Genomic DNA, 26,006 nt, shown 5'->3' on the forward strand with positions numbered 1-26,006 from the left:
ATCATCCTAGGCAAAGAACTTAACACTAGGACCCCAAAGGCAAATATAGTAGAAACAAAAATAAATAAATGGGACTTAATTAAACAGCTTCTGCCCAGAAAATTAAATAATCAGGAGAGTAAATAAATAGCCTACAGAGTGGGAAAAAATTCACAAACTATACATCTAACAAAGGGCTAATATCCAGAATCTACAAAGAACTCACACAATCAGCAAGGAAAAAAAAAAAAAACCACCACCTTTAAAAGTGGGCAAAAGATATAAACAGAAGCTTTTCAAAAGAACATAGACAAATGGCCAAAAAAAATGAAAAAATGCTCAACATCAATAATCATTAGGGAAATGCAAATTAAAACCACAATAAGATGTCAGAATGGCCATAATTAAATAGTCAAAAAACAATAGATGTTTGTGTAGATGCAGAGTGAAAGGAATGCTTACATACTGTTGGTGGGACTGCAAATTAGTACAATCTTTAGGGAAAACAGTATGGTGACTCCTCAAAGAAATAAACATAGACTTACCATTCAATCCGGCAATCCCACTACTGGGTATCTACCCAAAGGAAAAGAAGTCATTGTATCAGTAAGACGCCTACACTCAAATGTTTATTGCAGCACAATTCATAATTGCCAATATGTGGAATCGACCTCAGTGCCCATCAATTCATGAGTGGATAAAGAAAATGTGGTGTGTGTGTGTATACACACACACACACACACACACACACACACACACACCATGGAATAATACTCAGCCATAAAAAAAGGAATGAAATAATATCTTTTGCAACAATTTAGATAGAACTGGAGACCATCACCCTAAGTGAAGTATCTCAGGAATAGAAAAACAAACACTGTATGTACTTTCTAATAATTGGGAGCTAAACGATGGGCATACACAGGCACAAAGAGATGTAAAGGACGTTGGAAACCCAGAAAGGAGGAAGAGTGAGAGAGAATGAGAGGTAAAACCTTACCTATCAGGTACTATGAACACTATTCTGGTGATGGGCATACTAAAAGGTACAACTTAAGCATTATGTAAGGTATCCATGTAACAAAAACATTTGCACTCCCTTAATATTTTGAAATTTTAAAAAAGGAGTAGAGAAAAACAAAAATAACAACAAATATATACTAAACAGCAAAAAGCTATAATCATTTTCATTAAAATCAGGAATAAGACATATATTCACTATTCCATTATTCAACTTTGTGTTATAGATTCAAGCTAATTCAGTAAAACAAGAAATTGAAATAATTCATATAAACACAAGAAAGTAAGAAACAAAATAGATTACTAAAATTTTTTAGAAGTAAAAGAATGTGGTAAATTATCTAGGTACAAGGTAAATAAATAAAATCAGTCACTGTTGTCTATACTAGCAATAATCAATTATCAATAAAATTGGCAGGAAATTCCCATTTATACTTCTAGTTGTAAATTTGAAGTCTTAAATTTGTTAAAAGTCTAAAAAATAAAAGTAACACTGAATAATATATTTTCTAGTATATAAAGTGCTTAGGAAGACAAAATACTTGTCACTAGTTTAGAACTTAATCTGTTTTCATAATCTCATTACTAGCATGATTATATTCACACATCTCAATGTTTACTGAATACTACAGAAGTTACAATTGTTAGAATTCTATTAGAAATACAGAGCTGATGTCATTAGTTTCTGTTGTGCTCTGACAACAAAATCCCATCAAGAACTTTTTTGTTATTGTTCTGTGATTGAAGCTGAAAACATCTCTTCTCAAAGTGTCTTCAAAAACCTAATAGTGGAAAAATTATTCATACATAGTAATAAACAAATGAGGTCCTATCTGTTAGCATTTTTCAAAAATAAAATATTCATCTACTTATCTTCTCAAATCCCAAATCAAGGCCTCACTGATACATAAAATATTTGCTAACATTCTAAGCCAATACCACAGCTTAATTTTTATTCAAAATCATTGAAGAACAATCATGGCTTTTTGGTCTCCCCAAATAAGTTCTAACTCCTTTATGAACAGGGATCATGCCTTCAATTTGTCCCAGTCACTGAGCCCAGTGCTATAATTAGTGTTTTTTTCAGTTCATTAACATGATTCATGCATATAAGCAGCATTTCCTTCAAAAAGTATTCTCTTATATTTAAAGAAAGATGAATAATTGTGATCAAGTATTTTGTAAATGTTGAAATAAACTCATTTCCTAAAATAATTTTTAAATCAGTATATAATTATCTCTGTATTTTCAGGTGTTGTCTCAACTTTCCATAGTAATGAAGGCATATATTAAAAGGAAAAAAAGTTCGATACCTATCATTCTCACCCTTTTCCCACTGAGCCCCTTTGTGATTACTGTCACCATATGTAATTGGTTTATATAATAGGAGGGTGTTAGAACAGAATAAACATCCACATTTGGATAATATTTTGTAGTTATTTAATAAGGATATGTTATATATATTAATGTATTATTAAATCATGTGTAAAAGTAGATTATTCTTTACTACCTAATTGTGTTTCTTCCCTACCATATTATAAACCACTTGAGTTCAGACATTATATTGTTTCAAGCTCCAGAGTTTTATAGGCATGCAAAAAACTGATTTTTATCAGAACAATTCAACACATATAGTGAGGAACTTTTATTCTATAGTTCATACTGTTAATCTTACCCAAAAAATCTAAGACTCATAATTGAGATAATATATGTTAATACGCTTTGTAAATTGAGCATACTATGTAAATATAAGTTTATAGTTTATATTTAAACTTCTATTAAGTTTATATTTAAACTTAATAGAAAAAGTACCTTTTTAAAATATGAGAGAATCAAGTTCAAATTAAATTCATTTACTTTCTCAAAACTATCTCATTATCTCTCATTCTATCACCTCCTTTCATATCATACAGATATATGTTAAAACATACCTTTAAAGAAACATAACAAAATATATATGAACAGACCCAATTCTTACAATTAAGCAGTATATATACCAATATATATTGACAGAAGTAATGTGAATACTAGCACACTAATAACATGAGTTAAACATCAGCATACACACAAAGGATATCCAATTCTATTATCTTTATTATTCAATAAAGGACATAGAACTGAAAGAACAATCTCTAATGTGGCCAGAGAGTTCTCTCCAAATTACATTCACTGGTTTTTTTCCACCCCTAGGACTCATTTTCATCTACACATCTGGCTTATATATTTTCTCTCTACCTTGGGCCCAACCACAGCCTTAGTGTCTTTAATATCCTTGCTTCAATTTATCATACAGCTTGACTACTCATTCTTCCCTCTCTTTCAGTTCAACTAACCATCACCAACTGTTATCAGCTGAAATGAACACAGCCTCTTCATCATACACTTTTAGACCCTTTCAAGTATTCAAGTTTGGTATTCTTTCTATTCACTCACAATACCTTTTCTGGTCATCCCTTCTACTCCATCTTTCTTCCTACCCTAGTACTTCCAACTCTCCTTCTTGTCTGAAACTTTTATTTTCTTCCTAGCTATATAGCTTCTGTTTCCAGAGTATTAAACATTTCAACACATTACAACTTAATTCTGCATCGTTTGAAAAAAAAATATTTCTTTTATTGAATCTACTTTATGTGTTTGTACAGCTATCAAACAAATTTCTGTGTACTTAATGATCTTTTCCATTGATATATAATAAAAATGAAAATTAGTAGTCATAGAAAAATAATTTGGCTCTCAGGTAAAATAAAAACCACTTGTAAAAGAAAATGAAAATCTCATGAAGCAAAATTATAGAGACAGAATGACAAGGAAGAATATTGTGCTAGGAATCAGGAAACCTGGTTCAGGTCTCAGCTCTGTCACTGTCTAACCTGGACATATTACTTAACCTGTCAGTTTCATCACCTATTAAAAAAAAGTCCACTAAATCATTTTAGGGTCCCTTCCAATTCCATTTATACTTCTAATACAAATACTTGTGCTAGAAATCACAGTATACTTTAGAGACATGTGATAGACAGGTATTTCTATATTTCTCACTTAATAGTGTACCCCTTAAAAGAAACAGCAATTGGCTTATATTTAGCATTATGTTTGATGATTCAAAAGGACTAATTATCTAACTAGTTATAGTGTTAGACCATTAAAGATGATTTGCTGTTGATTTATTCTGATTCCCACATGAGCTACACACTTGCATTTTAAACAGTCCACTGAGGTATCTGCTACTATTATTATAAATATAAATAGACTTCAAGTATTTGAGGGCCACCTTTCTTCCTCAGTTGGTACCTTGTTAACCCCCCAGGAGTTGATAGCGGAGGGGAGACATTTTGAGCCTCCACTACAAGTAAAATAAGGTCTAAATTCACAATTTACAAAAATAGCATTTTTGCCCTCTTCCAAACAAGTAATACAGAGTCCATGTCTTTCTTTCTTATCCTATTTATTGCCAGTTGCAAAGAACTTGAAAATGACAGTTTTCCTCTTGCTACATTAGAAATAAACAAAAATGACTACATGCACACAATCACTGCCCCCAAGACTGATGTCACCACCATTTGTTTACTATGTACCAGACACAATGAAAACACTTTACATGGGTTGTCTCACTTAATTTTCATTTATTTCTATAGCCCTATGAGATAGGTGGTTTCCTCACAAATGAAGAAATTGAGGCTCAGAAAGGCTAATTAACTTGTCCAAGGCCACTAAGCTAGTGAATACATACACAGATTGACTGATACCCTTAGAATAAGAGCTATGTAACCTTTCAGTACTCTAAATTCTGAGGATGAAAGACCATCCTGATTTGCCTGATATGGATTTAAGATCAGAGACAGAAATGGTTTTCAAAGGAATTATAATATCAAAGCTTCAACTTGGGGTAGAGTCAAGATCAACCATTGAGTTAAAAGCAACCATGGGATAATAACCAAACATTTCTGTGCCTAACTTTGCTAATGGGTATAAATAAGATAAAGTGATCCCTGTGCCTAATGCACCTACCAAGAAAATAATAAGACTGTATCAAAAATGGAGGAGCAGAGGTTATTCCTGATCTTTGAGGGACAGGGTATAGAAAGAAGGGTATTACAGACTAGCAAAATGCTTTTTTACCTACTAGTTCCCAGAGTCATTCTAGAATAAGCTCAACCATGTGAGAGTAGGAAGAAACTCTGATCCACGCAACCCTTCACAGTTCTCATGGCCTTCTAACTCAAGGTGCTTGTAAAATCTGAAGTGTTAGTTTATTTATTTTCCTGGAATGTGTAAAGACAGTTCATTTTGCAAACATAGGGTAGGAAAAACCAAGAGCAGGGGTGATAATAAAAGCATGGCTGGTCCAGGGTACAATAAAAATGGACACAAGAACTCAGAAACTTATCATTAAGAATGAGAGAACAAGGTAGATACTCAGAGGAAAAGGGAGAAGGCCAGTAAAGATTACTGAAGGGAAAAAAGTTATAGACTAGTGACCCTGAGCTCTATTAGGGTCACTCCCACCTTAAGATGCTGCTGGCAATAGGACACTATCAGCTGTACCCAGCACAGTCCATAGGGTAACAATAGTGAAGTAGGCAGATATTTTAGGGAGGGTGAAATGTGAACTATTTCTTCTCACTATAAGAGTTCTACTCTCCAATGTGAAGGACATGAAAAAGCAGAATTTCAGGAGAAAAATAAATATCTTTTGACCCCATATATCTTATTTTAGTCTGTTGCCCAAAATTCAATTCTCAGAAGAACAAAAATCTTTTTTATACCACAATGACAGAAACTGAAAAAAAAAAAAATACCTGGGAAAAACAACACTTGGGACAGACATTTTAAAGAGTAATATGTTGACTAAATTTCTTGTCACTATGGGACTACTTTAATGAGTAACAGTGCTTTTACTCTTAACGGAAGAGGTGGGGAAGTCAATAAATAGCAGGAAAAAGAAGTTAAGAAAAAGAAAACTGGACACTGAAGACCAACCTCATCTACAGAAATAGAAGCTATAAGTGGAGGTATCTTTCATGTTAGAGAATACTAATTGCAAAGGAAATCTTTAAAGATTTATAGTGCCTAATCCCTTGTGTAGTAACAGCAGAAAGCTGTAGAAAAAGAAACCCCAAGTAAGCCTTTGGTTTGGCAGTAACAGAATTTTATAAACAGTCCTATATATTTTACAGACAGGCCTACCTTTGCTACTAGGTAGGTCTGTCTGAAAAGGCCCAAGATAATCTAAAAGAATCAAGTATTTAAGTGGTTAAAGGGATATTTTCAGATAAATGAGCAGAAATTAAGTCTCAGAACTACTAGAAATAAATGACTTTGCACTAGTGAAATAAGTCATACTACTGGCAAATTTTTTTTTATTTTTTATTTATTTATTTTTTAAAATTCAGGACACTATGGGGGTACAAACATTTTGGTTACATGTAATGCATTTACCTCACCCAAGCCAGGGCCACAAGCTTGTCCTTCCCCTATACAGTGTGCTCTGCTTCCATTAGCTGTGGGTTTACCCCCCAATCCCCCCATCTAATCTTCAACAAAGCAGACAAAAGTATACATTAGGGAAAAGAATCTACTGGCAAATTTGACCTAGTTTAGAGCTTAAACTCTCAAGTTAAACAGACTTGACTAGAAATCACAACTGAATACTTAAGAGTTTTTTGACTTTAGGCAAATTTATAACCTCTCTCAGCCTCAATTTCCTTATCTGATTCATGACAATCAAAGTAATTCTTACGTCATAGGGTTGTTATAGTAATAACAATCTAAAGGGGTAATTCTTCTAAAGTGCTTAGCACAATGCATGACCAGAAGTAAGTACTGAATAAATGTTAACTATTATTATCATTGCCTTCTTTATTATTTAAACATAATATCAATAACAATATTAGGCATTCATTTTGACTATCCTTGACTTCACCTGGTCCCTAAAATCTAGTTACTCTATGTTTAGCATCTGTCAATTTGCCGTTATTTTCTCCTGCTAAGCTGATGATCTATCTAGTCTAGTTAATGGGGCTTGTGTGTATATTTATGTTTGTGTGTATGTTCATGGTGTGTGGCATGCACATACACATAACCACAACTGTTTTGATCACTCATCACAATAAACAGGTAAAATAATTAACAGATATTTTAGTAAAATCATATATAATTTCATTAAAATGGTCAAATGGGTTTTATAGAAAATTTCTTATAAAGTTCTGTTTGGTTCTCCTGGAGAGAGCTGGAACCCATTATACTAAGTGAAGTATCCAAAGAATGGAAAAACAAGCATCACATGTACTCACCAGAAAACTGGTTTCCCTGATCATCACCTAAATGTACATCAGGGAAGGATACCAATTGGATATCAGACTGGGATGGGGGGGTGGGGGGAGGGGATGGGTGTTTGCCTACATGACGAGTGCATTGCGCACCCTCTGAGGAATGGTCATGCTTGAGGGTGCAGACCCGGGGAGGTGGGGGGGGAGGGGATCGAGGTATGAATACATGGGGAGTGCCAGGCGCACTGTCTGGAGAGTGGGAGCGGACGCGCTTGGGACTCTGACTCGGGGGGATGGGCGGGACAGGGACAATGTATATGACCTGAACTTATGTACCCCCATGATGAGCTGAAATAAAAAAAAAAATAATAATAAAGTTCTGTTTGTAATAATCTTACCCTGGGAGATAAAAAAATATGAATGTCAAGCTGGCTAAGTTCTAAGTGAATGGCAGAAAGGCATCAGCTTTAATTGGTCAATTAGTCATTACTGACAAGAATAGTCTATTTCCTACTTTATTTGGTCGTCTTTCCCTAGGCAAGATAACGCAGATAAGTCAACAATAATTAGGCCCCTGCTTCAAAATAAATTATTTTTAGGAGTGGAAAAAGCTAATGAAAAGTAATCCTTCACTTTTGTTGAAACAACTTTAGGACCAGAGATAGAGCAGGCCACATTTGTGTTAGATGGAGTAGAACAGAATAATATTTAAAAGACTAAATTTGCTAAATGTAAATTTCCTGATTTTGATCATTGTATTGTGGCTTTGTACTTTTTTTAAAAGCCCTTATTTCAAGGAAATAAAACTAATATGTCTAGGGGAAAAGGGCATCATTTCAAACAGCTCAGAAAATGAGAAAATAAATGTGGTAAAATGTCTGTATTTGTAGACTCTGGATGAAACGTATATGGAATTCTTTGTACTATTTTTACAACCATTCCAAGTCTGAAATTATTTTAAAATAAAAGTTAATAAAATAAAATACTCCCATAAAAAAGTTATGCGTCTGAGAAAATAGGGAAGCAATAGATGAAAGCAAAACAGCAAAATGTGATAATTATTGAAACTGGGTGATAGATCCCTAGCAGGGGGGTTGTTTGTTTTGTGGGGGCTTTTTTGTTTTTGGTTTTTTTGAGACAGAGTCTCACTCTATCACCCTGGCTAGATTGCAGTGGTGTCATCATAGGTCACTGCAACTTCAAACTCCTGGGCTCAAGGGATCCTCCTGCCTCAGCCTCCTGAGTAGCTGACTATAGTAGGCATGCACCACCATGCCCAGCTACCCTGTGATTTTTTTTTTTAACTATTCTCTCCACTTCTTTGTATGTTTAAAATCTTCCAAGTAACTTTTTTTTAATGCTCAATTTTCCAAATGGGTGAGTCCCTCTGGAATATGAAATATTCTACCAGATTAGTACTGTCCTTTAGGAGAGTCAGAAATAAAATCGAAACACCTTTTAACATTTCAATAAATATCTTTTAGTTGAAATTTCAAAGAAACTTCAAAAACCTCACTAAAAATAATTGTCCAATGCTATACTATGTAGAAGACATTCACTTTATGCTTCTTATCAGTATTGATTTTCATAAGGAAAACATCAACTATGCATCATATTTCCAAATAAGTAGAGATAAGGTTATTGTACAAGGAGTGTTCCCCTAACAGGGATGTTTTTCCCTAACATCCACTTGAAAGCTACATGAGATAGGATGGAAAGAACGGACAAAGATTTTCATAATGCTATATTACCAATATTGGGGTGTAATATAGGGTAATTTGCTTTTAGAAATTGTTCTGACTCAATGATGACAGAAGCTAAAAACAGGTGACACCGGTCACCTTAGGTTAGCAATTGTAGGTTTAGCAAGAAAATAAACAGCCAAAACTCACCCAAATTACTTTGTAAATGACCACATTATGTACCCATAGTGTTTCTTAACATCATATAGTACTGTATGTAGTAACCAAGAGCCCCTCCCTCTAAAATAGAGACTTTCTCATATTCCGTTATCTCTTCTTGAGCACCCTCTTTATTTCTGTGTCCAGAGACAATGAGGAACCATTATAAGAAAACAAAAAGTGAAATTTACAAGGAGGGTTCAAAAACATCCACATTTCCTCAAAATGCAACTTTAAGTTTCCCAGTCCCTCACCCAAACCCCTTATAGATCTGACTGGGTTTCCCTATAAAGTGCTCTTACCTTTTCTAGGTCATAAACAAGCAGTGGAGCTCATTTACCAAATACAGAACCTAAATTCCTAAGTCCTGAAACCTTTTTATTTCTTTTATTAAGAACACTAAGAAAAGAAAACTATCTTATTTTCCTTTCAGAACCAATGCTAAATATAAAAACCAACTTGTTTGCAAAGTAATGATCAGTTGCTAATTCATTATGAAAGTTAAAATAGACTACAAATCAAAGACTGTAAAAAAAGACAAAAAGTTCACATATAATGATAAAGGGGGTTCAATTATAAATATCTATGCACCCAACACCAGAGCTGACAAATATATAATATAAAGCAAACACTAATAGTCCTAAAGAGAGAGACAGACTGCAATTCAATAAGAGTAGGGGACTTCATCACCCCACTCTCAGTAATGGACAAATAATACAGACAGAAAATCAAGAAAGTAACAGCAGGGTTAAACTTTACACTAGATATAATAAGCCTAGCTGACATTTACAGAACATTTCACCCAACTATTGCAGAATGCACATTATTTTCATCAGCCCATGGAACATTTTCCAGAGTAGACCATATTGTAGGCCACAAAACAAATGTGTACAGATTCAAAAATATAGATAACATCAAGTATCTTCTGCAACCACAATGGAATAAAATTAGAAATCAATAACTAGAGAAACCTTGGAAAATACACAAGCACATGGATATTAAACAACATGCTCCAAAATGACTAATGGGTCAATGAAGAAAGTAAGAAGGAAATTAAGAAATTTCTTGGAACAAATGAAAATGGAAATACAACATACCCAAATCTATGGTATACAGTGAAAGCAATATTAAAGGCGAAGTTTGTAGCCGTAAACACATATATTAAAAAGTAGAAAGACTTCAAATTAAAAACCTAATGATACACCTCAAGGAATTAGAAAAAGAACAACAAACCAAACTCAAAATTAGTAGAGGAAAGAAATAATAAAGATCAGAGACGGAATAAATGAAATAGAGACCAAAAGCATACAGAAGATCAACAAAAAGTTGGTTTTTTGAAAAAGACAGAAAGCCCAAATAAATAAAATCAGAAATGAAAAAGGAGACATAACTGAGAGCTCAGAAATACAAAGAATCATTACAGACTATTATAAACTATGCACAATAAATTGTAAAACCCAGAGGAAATGGATAAATTCCTAGTCAAATACAACCTACCAAGATTGAAACATGAAGAAATAGAAAATCTCAATAAACCAATAATGAATAATGAGATCAAAGCAGTAATAAAAAGTGTCCCATCAAGGAAAAGCCCAGGATCTGATGGCTTCACTGCTGAATTCTACCAAATACTTAAAGAAGAACTAATACTAATTCTACTCAAACTCTTCCAAAAATTTTGAAGACGATGGAATACCTCCAACTCATTCTAAAAGTTTGGTGTCAGCATTACCCTGATACCAAAACCAGACAAGGACACAACAACAACAACAACAACAAAACTATAGGCCAATATCACTGATGAACATAGATGCAAAACTCCTCAACAAAATATTAACAAACTGAATGCAACAACATATTAAAAAAATCATTCACCACAATCAAGCAGTATTTGTCCCAAGGATGCAAGAATGTCTCAACATATGCAAACCCATAAACATGATACACCATATTAACAGAATCAAGAACAAAAACCACATGCTTATTTCAATAGATGCCAAAAAAGCATTTTATAAAATTCAATATCCCTTTATGATAAAAATTCTCATCAAAATAGGTAAAGAAGGAACATACCTCAAAATAATAAAGGCCATATACGACAAACCCTGGCAAACACATACTAAATGGAGAAAAATCAAAGGACTTTCCACTAATATCTGGAAAAATACAAAGATGTCCACTTTTACTACTTCTATTCAATATAATACTGTAACTCCTGGCCAGAAAAATTAGATAAGAGAAAGAAATAAAGGGCATACAAATTGGAAAGGAAGAAATCAAATTAGCCTTATTCATAGACATGATTTTATACCTGGAAGAACCTAAAGACGCTACCAAAAAACTGCTAGAATTGATAAATTCAGTAAAGTTTTAGGATATAAAATCAACATACAAAAATTAGTAGTATCTATATATACCAATAGTAAACAGTGAAGAAATCTCATTTATAATAGCTACAAAAAAAGATCAGATACCTAGGAACCAATCCAACCAAAGAAGTGAAAGCTCCATAGAAGAAAAACTATATAACACTGATGAAAGAAATTGAAGAGGGCACAAAAAAAAGGAAAGATATTCCATGCTTGCAGATTGGAAGAATTAACATTGTTAAAATGACAATTCCAACCCAAGCAATTTACAGATTCAATGCAATCTCTATCAAAATACCTATGACATCCTTTGTAGAAATAGAAAAAACAATACTAAAATGTGTATGGAACCACAAAAGACCCAGAAGAGTCAAAGCCATACTGAGCAAAAAGAATAAAGCTAGAGGAATCATATTACCTGACTTCAAATTATACTACAACGCTATAGTAACCAAATCAGTATGGGACTGGCATAAAAACAGCCACATAGAACAATGGAACAGGTTAAACAACCAAGAATAGATCCGTGTATTTATAGCCAACTCATTTTTGACAAAGGCACCAATAATATACAATCAGGAGGACAAAGTCTCTTCTATAAATGGTGCTGGGAAAACTGGATAGCCATATGCACAAGAATGAAACTAGACCCCTATCTCTCTCACCATATACTAATGTCAAATGAAAATGGATTTGAAACAAGCATTCCTATGTTGGTTACAGCAATAGTAACAACAGCCAAAATATGGAATCAACCTAAGTGCCCATCTATGCATAAACAGATAAAGAAAATGTGGTGTATATATATATATATATACACACACACACACATATACAATGAAATATTATTCAGCCACAAAAAAGAATGAAATCCTGTCATTTGCAGCAATATGGATGAAATGGAAGTTATTAAGTGAAATAAGCCAAGCACAGAGAGAGAAATTTTGCAAGTTCTCACTCATTTGTGAGAGCTAAAAAAGTGGATCTGATGAAGATACAGTAGATTGGTGGTTATCAGAGGCAGAAGGAGACGTGAAGAGAGGTTGATGAATGGGTTCAAATATACAGTTTGATAGAATAAATAAGACCTAGTGTTAAATAGATCAGTAGGGTTACTATAGCTTACAATAATCTATTATACATTTCAAAATAACTAGAAGAAAATAATTTGAATGTTTCTAGCATAAAGAAAAGACAAATATTTAAGGTGACGGATATCACAATTATGCTAGTTGGATTACTGCAAATTACGAGTGTATAAAATTATCACATATGCCCTAAAAGTATATATATATATTATATATCAATAAAAATATTAAATTTTAAGAAAGCCAAAAAAGTACCACATATCATTTTATCCAAAAGTTTTTTAAAAAGAGAATTAGAGAGTGTTACTTATCAGAGAACAAAGAAGCATGGTTTGAAGATAATTCTTTGGTAACTATATAGAGCAGACCAAGATTAAACACTTTTCAATCCTTTGAAAAAAAATTTGGTGAATAAAAGAGTACCTGTGACTTAAGAGTTATTTTCCTAAGTTAATAGTCTCCATAAGAGTATTAATCTTGTTAGGGGAATGAAATTGTGGCAAAAGAAATATGTTTTAGACATTTTCCAAGTTCTTTTGTTTTAGAATAAAGAGTATTTTAGCCAAGAGGATATAAATTAAAATTAATGTAAGCAAAGGACCGATAGAATGATAGTAAATTTAACCTTAACTACATATTATATTATATAAAGAAATTTTATTAATTTTGTTTGATGTGATAATGACATTTGGGGGTTACATTATAAAAAGCAAGAAGGGGAAAAAAGTTCTCATCTGCTCTCTAAAGGTTTTACAGATGAAAGGGTACAGTGTGTGAGACTGCATTAAAATAATGAAATAGGAGAGTAGTAATAAGAGAATACCAATGAGCAAGATTTGCCAAAGTTGATCACTGTTGAAACTGGGGGTTCATTATGCTATCTTTCCATTCCTGCATGTTTAAAATTTTCCACAAAATAACTAGAAAAATAAAAACAGGTGAGGGTGAAAATCTTTGTGGTAGACAGAATAACAACCCCCCCCCCAAGAACCTGTGAATATGTTAGGTTATATGACAAAGGGGAATTAAGGCTGCAGATGGAATGAAGATTACCAATCAACTGACCTTGAGATGAGGAGTTTAACCTGGATTATCCTGGTGGGCCCAATGTAATCATAAACATCCTTAAATGGGGAAGAGGGAGGCAGGAAAGTCAATGTCAGAGTGATGACATGTGGAAAAGATCAACTGTCCATGGCTGGCTTTGAAGATGGAAGGGAGCCACCAGCCAAGGAATTGTGAGCACCTTCTAAGAGTTGGAAAAGTCAAGAAAACAAAATCTCCCCTAGAGCCTCCAGAAAGGAATGTGTCCCTGCCAACACATCAGTTTTAGTCTAGTGGCACCTATTTCATACTTCTGAAAAAACAAAAAGATAACTGCCCTCCAAAACAAAAAGATAACTTTGTGTTGCCTTAAGACAATAAGTTTTTCGTAATTGTTAAAGCAGCAATAGGAAACAAATATAATCTTCTGGCAGAATCACCTATTTTTATTTACCTGAAAGGAAAGCACAAATTTTACTGAAAATTCAGATGAAATATGTATTCTCATCAAGTAAAGAAAAAAATTTTCAAAATTAGTACCCTTACTATTTTATTTTATTTATTAATATTTTTAGAGATGGGGGTCTCACAATGTTGCCCAGGCTAGAGTGCAGTGGCTATTTACCATCATAGCACACTACAGCCTTGAACTCCTGGCCTCAAGGGATCCTCCTGCCTCAGCCTCCCCAGCAGCTGGGACTACAGACATGTGCCACTGTGCCCACTCCTTACTATTTTAAAAAGCAAATCTTACCTCTATTCTCCATCCTACCTTTCCCTTTCTGGTAGCCTCAGTTGCTTTTCTGTGGCTTAATTGCATTACCACCCCTACAATGTACCAAAATGACATCAGAATCTACCATATCTGCTACTTTCTCACCACTTCTCTTATATAAAATCAACTCCTTACACATCTACTCTACATCTCCTCTCAGTACTGATTCTACCAATTCTATTCTCTTTTGCAGTGTGAATTTAATTATATCAACTTACTGAAAATATTTTTACTCTAGTCAACTTCCTCTCACTCTAATTCAGTCTGACAGTTCTGACTTTTTTGCTTGTTGTTTTCAAATGATTTTTGTTTTTACCATCTTTGAACTCCCTACAATGCTGACACATGCCTGAATTTCTCTCTTCCTTAATAGTTCCTAAAGAAAGCTTCAGATTATCTGCCTCTACCCTTGAGTTTTCCTCATAGTCTGCTCAGTTCTCCTGTGTGTCCTTTTACAGCTTTACATTTTCCATCTATTTTGATGTTTATCAACTGTAAGCATTTTCCCCAAGATTCAATCTAACTTACCAGTTTACTGTACTACTACTGATTTTCAAACTTTTTTGGTACGTAGATTTATATGCTGGTTTTTAGTCAACTTATAATGAGCAAATTAGACTGAACATTAACCAATCCAATCAATTTTTTTTGCCCATGTAATTGATTTTATTGTGTTCATTTTGGTAAAATATAAGATTTCTAATGTCATTGAAATTTATAACAGCACAGAAAACAGAAATATAACAATTTTCTCTAGTTACTAATCTTTACTTTCTAAATCCAGGTATTAAAGTTGCATCTAAAACCACTACTACAAAATGATCAGTTTGTTTGTTTTTTGTTTTTTACCAGTAGGGCCCAGGGAAGATCAGTTTTATTTACAATAAAATGTACCTATCCTAATAAGATACTAATTTTTGCTATTGTCAATTCAAGAAATATTTGTTGGATACATATAATCTAATTACAAAACACTTAACTGAAACTAAAACATGAAATACTATATTTTCAATTTCAAAGTCATCATATAGATTATATATCATATCCTATCATTATATAACATTATGTTCAAAATAACTCTGTATACCGTCAATATCAACTGGTAATTTGGGGCCTCCAAAAGAACTAAAAGCATACTTTTCTTTTTAATATCTTACATAAGTCCAGAAAATATCATAGGTGATTTTGCTGATAAATCAACCCCTAAAAGTATTCTTTCACTCTTATTGTAGTTAGGTGGCTGAGAATGGTTTACTTCCTAGTTATTTTTAAAGTTGTATAACAAATAAAATATCTTTTGAACAATAAACATGTCTAAATACCTTCTTGCTATATTCCTTCAGCGACTATGAAACTTCATTTAACCAAACCCCTCCCCAGGTATCACAGTTGGCCTATTGTGTACTTTTTGGAGGTCTTATATTCTATTCTTTACAACTACCTTCTCTAAATCCTTTAAATATGATTTCTATTTTTGGCTTTCTGAAACTTAATCACTGATTTTCTACTAGTCCTTATAAATAAATTTTATTATTACTTAATAAATTAGGAATGATTACTCAGTATACTTTATATTTTTAAATAAAAACACTAGAGTACTATACACATTAAAAGATTAGCTTTTCAAATATTAAAAAGAATTAAGAAATTAAATTAAAAAAGAAAATAACTGTCACTACAAACAAAAGCTTTTATAACGATCACTATTTTGACACTTAAGTAGGAATAAAAAGCTTAAGGCTTTTCTTATGGGAAATAAAACTCAATTTAGAAGTTTAAAGCAGGGCTTCTCCTTGAGACCTTTAAGGATATAGTCAAAGTTATTGCTGTTAAACTAATATGTAAGTGGTTTTATAGAACTATAATGTAGGAAATCAATATAATCACTCTATTATTAAAATAAACTATGAAACTTAATCCTATGATTTTTCACAGGCACATCTTTAAGTGAAAACAGAAGGATGTCTACAGAAATGCACCAAAACCATAAGAAATAGGAATTTTGTTTAACCACTAGTAATAATCCTATAGATAAATATACTTGGAAATTATGTAAGATTTTAATTTAGTTCCATATTGAGACATACTAAATGAAACCAACAACCCAGTTTGCTGACAAAAACTAGCACCAAAGGAGCTTTTGTGAGAAAACATGATTGTTCTCTATGGTAACTTTAAAAATCTATAAACATACTTTGTACATGTCTATAATCCCTTACTTGAGTCTGCCCCTACACCTTTATGCTCTCATGATAAGCAAAGCAGAGAACCTGGAGTACTGACTAATCTGGCTTTGATTTCTGGTTCTTAAAATTTTTTTTTAATTTTAACTCATTTTGATTCTTAAGCTTGTAACATACCAATCTTAACAAAGGTAACTTAATTCTTCCTGGTTTGCTTCTATTACCACTTTTTAAAATGCCCATCCTCTACTGTCCTTTTTGGTGACAAGATCATAAAGTCATTGTCAGATGCTATATCCATAATTAGTTAGCCTACAGTGTCAACCACACTACCTTTTATTCTACCAGTTTATAACTATAGAAATGAGACAAGTCTACTCGTCTCAGGGAATCTTCTATCATTCTTTTTATGGATGAAAACTAGAAATGTAGAACTGTGATCATGGGCTTGTACTAATCTCAGTTACAAAACTGCTCAATTAAAATGATGTAAAATCAGGGGATTGTAGAGACAATGGAAATCTTGAAGAATAGTATTCAGGGATATTTGGGCACTTAATCTCCTTTCAGCTTCCAGTCTCCTGGAAAGCCCAACTCTCTACAGTCCACACCTATGTTTCTAATTTTATATGTATTTACTTGGGAAGATCTGATATTATGTCTGGTATAAAGATAATGATTATAAATCCATTTCCCAGCATAAATTATACTAGTTATCTACCTGTTGTCTCTGACATCATGACCATTTGTAAAAACAGCTTATAAACGTTTATGAATAATGAGTTGTCTAATTTGAATTTATTCAGAACTTTAGGGATTCTGTCATTTGGTTCTGATGATATATTTATTTTTGTCTATTTTGTTAATTAAGTCCAGAACATCTCATGTGTTCATCACTGTCAATCTAATATTTCTGAACTATTCCCCAAAAAAGATCATTGGAAACAAGAATGTTCCTAATATCTTCCTCAATAAAAACTGAAATAAATTTAATCGAATCTTTCTACAATCTTCCTTTCCACATATTTTCGAAAATTAAATGCCACGTTCCTAAAATGGCATCACTCTTCCACTGGATGACTTCCTTATCATTATCTGATATAAAATTTATTTCATACAAGTATCTACAAAAAGCTGTTCAAAATAACATCTAGTTTGCTCTTAACATACCACTATCAGCTTACTTGCTGTTATTTATTCATTCATTTATTCAACAAATATTTGACTGCCTTCTTTGTGGCAGGCACTGTTCTATACATCAATGAAACAGATGAGAACAAAATAAAGCCTTGCCTTCATGGAGTTTATATTCTAATGGAAGAAACAAACAAAACGTAAATATATAATTTAATAACAGGTAGTTTTAAGTGTTACCAAGAAAATGTAATCAGGATAAGGGTTGAGAGTAAAGGAGGTGAACAATGGTCAACAAGGACCTCTCTTGAGAAGGTAACAATTGAACTAAGAACTGAAAAATGTGAAGAAGGCAAGTAAGGTGAAGGGAGTAAATAACTATTTGGGAAGGTGGTGAGTAGAGTATTTCAGGTAAAGGAATAACAAATGCAAAAGCCTTGAGGCAGGAATCATGGTTTTCAAACAGCAAGAAGGCCAATGTAGCTTGTGAAGACTAATAGAAACAACAGTTGAAAATAAAGTTTTGTGAAGGGCCAGATCACTTAGGGCTTTTTAAGATGTAATAGGACTTATGATTTTATTTTTAAGATAAATGGAAAGCCATTGGAGAGTTTTGAGCAGGAATGCCATATTATTTAAATTGTAAAAGAATTCTTCTATCTATTATGAGATAAGACTGTAGTGAGGCCTGAGTGAAAGCAGGGAGATCACCGAGGAGGCTATAGAGTAATAGTCCAGGCAAGACATATTGTAGGCTTGGATCAGGGTAGCAGTGGTGGAAGTATAAAGACATGATCATTTTGGGGATGTAGTTTGAAGGAAGAGTAAATAGAATAGTCTTTACCTTCTCAAAATCTCTATGCTTCTTGAGAAACTTATCATATTGCTTTTTCTAGAAAAATAAGAATGATGAAACAAAAAGAGTAATAGATTTAAGAACTAAAGAACAGAGTGTTAAAAGTATGTCTCTTACCAACTTGGAGACCTAGACTACTAAAATTCTCTGGCCTCAAATGTCTTACCAGTAAAATAAAAACATTAACACTTCTTTGCCTTGCTTCATGACTATTATGAAGATCAAATGGGGTATCACACAGATGAAGCTCTCTAAACTAATTTTAACTTAATGAACTTCCTAGGTTAACAAAAACTCCACTCTCTTTGTAAAATGTACAGATGGATACTAATGGTCCACTGAACATGTAAAACTAGTAAAATACTCTCGAGCTAAAATACCCACACTCATCACAGAATGTACTTACAGAGACCAAAAACAATTAAAAATAAATAAATAAAATAAAATACCCACATTCTCCTGTTCCCAGCCTAATTAGGTGAGGATCAGTTAACTATAGGGATGAAAATATATGTGGGTGTGTGTATACATATATCTATATATATACATACATACATAATATAAATATATATACAGTCAAGTACCACATAATGACATTTCAGTCAATGATGGACTACATATATGATGATAGTGCCATAAGATTACAATGGACCTGAAAACTTTCTATCACCTAGTGACACTGTAGCAATGTAGCGCAATGCATTACTCTTGTGTTCGTGGTGATGCTGATGTAAACAAACCTACTGCACTGCCAGTTGTATAAAAGTGTACAGTGATGCCCTAGGCCTTCACATTCACTCACCACTCACTCACTGACTCACCCAAAGCAACTTCCAGTCCCGTAAGCTCCATTCATGGTAAGTACCCTATACAGGTGTACCCCTTTTTAGTTTTATACTGTGTTTTTACTGTACCTTCTCTATGTTTATATAGATTTAAATAAACAAATACTTGCTACTATGTTGCAATTATGTACAGTATTCAGTACAACATGCTGTACAGGTTTGTAGTGTAGGAGCAAAAGGTTATACCATTTAGCCTAGGTATACAGTAGGCTATACCATCTAGGTGTGTGTAACTACACTCTGTGATGTTTACACAATGACAAAATTGCCTAACAATGCATTTCTTACAATGTACCACTGTTGTTAAGCCACAGGACTATATATAATCTAGAAGATTTGACGCTTGGTTTGCCTCAAAAGCATGTAAGTTCTTACTGTACTTTAAATAAACCAAAACTGAAAACTGTACATATGCATTTGGGGTGGTTTATGGAAGCGAAGTCCACACAAAACTGCAATCAGAGACCCAATACTCAACAAAAACATCTTGGCCATTTATCAAGTGATTTGTAAATTGATGTATATTTAAATGTTTACATATATCACTATTAATAGCTTTCTGTTTTAATCTCTTTTCAATTAATCAACCAACCATATATAATGCTGCTTCATTCATTCAAAAAGTATATTCAGTACCTATTATAATGGTTCTCAACATTGACTGCGTATCAGAATCTCCAGTGGGGCCTTTTAAAAAAAATGCAAGTACCTAGGACCCATCCCTAGAGATTCTGGTCCTCTAAGACAGGGGTTGTATTGGAAATCTCTTAGACATCCAGAATTGAGAACAATTAGCCTGCTAGGTAGTGGACATACTAACAATAACAAAACAAAACACCACCACCAAAAAAAAATTTACTTCTCAAAGAGTTCATAATACAATGGCTGTGATAGATTTTTTAAAAATTCTTTTAATCACAAGAAGGTGCCAAGTCCACACTATAGGTATATGCTGGTGCTATAGGAAAACAGAGAAGAGGAAAAAAAAAATAACCCTGGTGGATAGATGAGAAGGCAGTAGTCAGAGTTGGCCTCATGGAGGGGATGTTTGAACTATGAGGTAAAGGGTAACTGGGAGTTCTCCAATTATGTGAAAGATGGAAAAGACATTCTACTCAGAAGCAATAGAATGAGTAAAAGCATTGAGATATGAGAAAATATGGTGCTTTCAGGGAATGCAGTATGCCTAGGGAGTCAAGGAAATGAGAATGGAAGGGTAAACAGGAATTCCTTCTAAAGGGAACTATATACAAACCAAGTTAAGCAGTTTGAAATTTATTGTATATAGCAGTGGTTTCAAATTGTGTTTCATAGGATTCAAGTTCAGGAAAAGCAGTTCATGTATTTCACAGATACCTGAAAAACATGGGCATTCAAATGCATATGTACTGAACTTAAAACAGATTACAGTAACCTGATGCATTAATTTGTCTTTTGTTGACCTTGAACTAAAACTGCTTTTGTCATTTCTGTGGTTTTGAACATCTTATAGATATGTCATTGATTACAAAGGGTGCAGCTTTATATTTTAACTTTTTTAAGGCTAATAAATACTCTACTACCTACCTGGGGATGCCACTGCACAACAAAAAACAAACATAAAAAAATTGTATTGGTTGGCTGTATAATTTATTCTTACAATTTATAAAATAAATGTATGTCAATAAAGTACCACTTTTTTAAAATAAATGTTATTTTCTGGAGTTTCACATAAGATTTTTGTTTGAAGAGCATCACTGCTCTAGAAAAACCTACATAAAATTTTAGCAGGGAAATGACATAATTAACATTGTATTTCCAAAATAACATTATAACAAAATGAAGTATAATAAGGTAAAACAAGAAGTGAGGAAATCAGTTAGGAAGTGAGTTCAAGAGACCAAGCAAGAAAATATGATGGAATAAACAAGTACTGGAGGAATGGAGAAAAGGACATAAATTTCAGAAATAGCAAGGAAATAGAACAGATAGTATTTGATGACTAATCAGATGATAAAAAGGAGAATAGTTTTCAAAAGAGCAGAGTCTAGATTTATAGTTTAATTTTGGTCATGTTGATAAGGTAAAAGTACCCAGAAGGTGCCAACTCCTTAGTACTCAGAATAGAATGTTCTTTGCACATTTAATCAGTGAGCCTAAATGAAGTCCCCATTTCAATAACAGTTCTAATTTTGGAATTTCCTTAATCCATTTTTATATATTTTATAATAGATCAGGTAACCTATAATACAGTCATATAACCACTTTTTAAAATTAACAATATTCCTATCCAAAGATGTCATATTCTTTTCTGCATTGAGTAAGACTTCAGTACTATTAGTACACAGCTTACATAGCTATCTGTCCCTATAATTTATTTGAAAATTATAACCTAATATTGTTATAACCCACTGGTTATATTCATTCTACTATGAATAGGTGATTTAAAAAACTTTAACAATAATATATATACTTTGTCACCCTTTCCATTTATACATTGTCTTCATTTTTTTGTCTTGTCTGATCATACCAACAACCTTTTTTTAGTTACAGAGAGCAGAAATACTTATTTCTATACTACAGATGCAGAAACGAAAGCTCAAGAGAGATAAATGGCTTGCCCAAGATTATATCTCTGCCAAGTGGCAGAGCTTTAAATGAAACACAAATTATCTGGTTCCTAGGCTAATGCTCTTCCTACCATGTCGTATGTTTTTGAAGTAGTATGTATTTAACTTCTGCCACATCCTATGGCCATCTCCTGTCTGAATAGATAGGAAGATGACTATATATTCCACTTTTCTCCCTTGCATTTACCCATTTCCCTGAAAATTTAAATTTTGTATTTAAAACCTTCTCTCCCAGCTTAACAACCTCAACAGCCCAATGCCATTCTGTTTCAGCAGTTCTGTTTTCTATACCAATTTTACCTCTACTAAAATTCTCCTATATCATTATCACATCCATGGACTGAATTTGGAAATTTTTTCCAGAATCTGAGAATGAAAATAACAATATGTCAAAAATTTAAAAACTGGGGCACAATTCTCATGCACAGCAGTTCAAATTTGGCCTCCAGGACTCTTTTACACATTCGTCTTATGACCACTTTAAGCCCTTCCCTAATCTTAGAGAATATGTATTATTTCATATTGAGGAAAAAATCACTATTGTATACAAATTTCACAGGGTAGGTTAAAATTAAATCTGTTTATCAAACCTAAACTTGCTTTAATGTAAACAAATAACTATAGATTTAAAGTTTTAATAATGACTCTGCTAGAAAGAGAGGCAATGATTGAAACTTATTATACATCATTTGCTTAGTACAAAAATCATTTTAATAACTTTTTAAAAACTCTTTTGAAGTGTCAAAAAACGTGATACTTAATTTCTGTGATTTCACAAGTTTTCTATTTTTTCTTAGTGAAACACATTTATAAAGCTATATTCATTTCTATCACAACAATGACTTAGTAGGTTTTTTATTGCATATAGTAGGTCAAAAGTACATTCCAAGGCAACCCCAAAAAAGGACAAAAAAAATCATAAATCACTTTACTTCAGAAAGTATAACAATATCTCTATGCATTAACATAATGCTTGTTTTGTAAATTTTCATCTTCTCTTTCCATCAGAAATTCTGTCTTTTGCTTATTCATTAGAAGTTCAACATCAAAGTATAATTACCTAAAATGTTTTCTCACTAAACCAGAACACTGCTATTTTTGAGTTCTTACAAGTATTATTAAATACAAGTTCTTCCAAGTATTAAGCCTGTGCATTTGTTTGTTTATGTATTTATGAAGAGTTTAAGAATCTGGGGGAGTGTTTTTATTCAGAATTTTAAAGCAATGCCATTGGACCCTTTTAAATAGACATTTATCTATTATCTACTTAATTCTAGCAACATGTTAATAGCTTTATTTACTTTATACTAAACAGTGAAATAAAATCACAATTAGTTTCTCTGAATGACAACACAGGAAACCAAATGACTATTTTCTCCTTCAGTTTCCTACTTATACATAAATATTAAAAATTTTGTCCACTATTGGAACTCTTGAAAATTCTACTTTTTATGTGTGCTTATTTCCCTCTTAAATTATCATTGCTTTTTAAGTTGATGCTGAGTTGATGCCCGAAATATCTTTATTAATTCAAACTGATCTATCCACAGGGTTTTCTGCACCAGACTCGCTTTGATACTGGCATCTCAACAATTTCCAGTCCCTAGTGTGTTTTTTCCCCTTTGTTTCCTCACAACCGTATAATAAAGAAATAATGGGCCTTAAGCCAATTCAAAACTTACCTTGCAAATCTGGAAGTACTCTGAAGTCAGGGTTTCCTGAATCTCCTCTCTGAGAACCCCCGCAGTGCCTCCTGGATGTACGGAACCACTTCCAGCCCCACTACCACTGTTACTGCCACTGCTGCTACCACTGCCAGGGGAGGAGGCAGTTAAGCCATCCAAAACTTTTCGGAAATTAAACTTCTTCATTTTAAACACTGTTGAGAAATTCAAAGAACGGGGAAAGGGGTGACTTAATACATGGAATTATACCTGAGCAAAAGCCTTTATCTTTTTATTAATCAAGGCAGTAGTAGCCAGTCCCCATTTTATGATTATTGGCTATAATCGACTGGAAAAGAGAGTCAGGCTTCATTTAGTCAAATTTTAATTCTAAAAAGCGTATCCTTTAAAAAAATAGATAAATAAAACACAACTCCAAAAGCAACAGTATTCCCTCCTCATACATCAGATTTTCAAGCTGCCCCAGCTGTAGCTACGCTTTATCAGCACTGGGGTAAAAATAAAAGGCAGTGTCATCATCGTCATTAGCATTATATCATCATTATTATACAATCAAACCAGAGTCCAACAGACCAAGACTCCTTCTCTCCTAAGGGCGGGCTTTTCTTCTAAACGCTCAGCTCGGAATATTTTATTTTCGGAAAAACAATATTGGAGGGAGCTGGTATTTACTCTGCCACCACCTTCCAGGCTCTGCCCCCATGATCTTCAACGCTCCCTTTTCCTCAGTAGGAAATGGGGGACAGGCCTTTATTCCCCACCCCTAACAGCCCGGACCTCAAAACACCTGCGAGTGGCCCGCAACAACAGCCGACGGGAAGGGCGAGCGGCCACGCCAGGTGCCTCCACTTGTCCCTCCGCTTCCCCTTCCCTCCCCCCGCCCCGTCTTCTCCTCCGCGTCCCTCCGTCTCCTGCCCCCCTCCCTCCTCTGTCCGCAGCCACCGCTGCGCCCGCCCGCCCGCCGTCCGCTCTCCCCGCAGCACGGCGGCAGCTCTCGGGGGACGTGAGGCGGTGGCGGCGACGGCTGCGGCCGAGTCCCCGACTCAGCCTGCTGGGAGCGCACAGCCGCCGCTGCCGCTGTTCCTCCCCCGGGCCCAGCGCCGAGGAGCGGGGCTCTCGCCCGTGGACGCGCGAACACACAAACACCCTCACACAGACGTTCGCGCGCCCAGCCGGAACACACACAAACACGATCACAGAAACATTCGCGCGCGGGTGCTCTCGCGCGCTCTCTCTCTCTCTCTCTCTTTCTCTCTCTCTCTCTCACACACACACACACACACAGGTGTGAGGGAACCGGCTGGACGGCGGCGTCGGCGTCCCAGAGGGATGACTATATGTCCCCGGACTTAGGCACCTTCCTCAGACGCCACCAACCGCCTGCCAGCCTGGGAAGCCAAGGGCGCGGAGGGAGGCGGGCTCGCCGGCGTCGGTCCAACTGGGCTCCGGCTGCTTCTTCCAGTCCCTCTGGTCGAACGCCTGGCGCTCTCCGAGGTCCTAACCGAGCAGGCGGGCTCCACCACAGGCTCCGCCCCTTGCCGTGGGAGGCAAGCCCCGCCCCCCGAGCAGCCCCTTGCTCGCCCCGCCCACTTTTGCCTCTGCTGTGCGGGGCGGTGAAAGGGGCGGAGTGCTCGGGGACGTCAAAGGGCGGGAGTAGCTTCGCACCAATCCTAGACTCTGTAGGGCCAAGCTCTGTGGTATCGAGGCGCGGAAGAAATTTGCCTATAGGCCAAAGGTAAAGCCAAAGAAAGGGGGAGGGGAGAATTTAGAAAAGTAGGTGAGGTTTTTGATTGACAGCGGTATTGGCCAGTACACGGAGGGGGGTCGTGCTCTGGGGGCTGTAATTGGCGCTACCTGTTGAAGGACGCAAGTGTGAATCAATAGAATGCCTGCAAGCGTGCGAACTTCGGCGCCTGGAGTCTGAGGCTGCAGGGAGGGTTGCCTTGGGTATGGCACCGGACGGTATTGTGGACTGGGCAAGTGTGTTCAGCTTTTCACCTCCGTGATCCTCTTCCCGCTGTTCAGGCGTATCTATCGGGCCCCCCTCACTGCCCGCTACCTGCACTCAACTTGTATCTGTGATTAACCTCTACAAAACGGTTATGGCTTAATGGGTTATCTCTGCCAGAGGGAATTGTATTTCCATAGCTTGGGAATATATAGCCTTCCAGATCGTAAGGAATTGATTGCTCACCCTGTTCCCTCTAATAAGTAGAATTACTACTTCCTCATCTTCACATATACAAAGA

The 26,006-nt window shown here is 34.8% G+C and overlaps 1 protein-coding gene across 1 annotated transcript in view; it reads right to left on the reverse strand.

The window, feature by feature from the left end:
- STXBP5L (syntaxin binding protein 5L) overlaps positions 1–25,205 on the reverse strand; it is a 313,084-nt gene extending 287,879 nt beyond the window's left edge. The window contains exons 1-2 of the mRNA XM_045556950.1: positions 25,115–25,205; positions 23,755–23,951 (exon numbers count right to left, since the gene is read on the reverse strand). Of these exons, the coding sequence (XP_045412906.1) occupies positions 23,755–23,943 (189 nt within the window). The 5' untranslated portion in view covers positions 23,944–23,951; positions 25,115–25,205. The remainder of the gene's footprint in view (positions 1–23,754; positions 23,952–25,114) is intronic.
- Positions 25,206–26,006: the final 801 nt, after the last annotated feature.

This window comes from Lemur catta, chromosome 1 (genome assembly GCF_020740605.2).
Source record: "Lemur catta isolate mLemCat1 chromosome 1, mLemCat1.pri, whole genome shotgun sequence".
Taxonomy (NCBI): Eukaryota; Metazoa; Chordata; class Mammalia; order Primates; family Lemuridae; genus Lemur; species Lemur catta.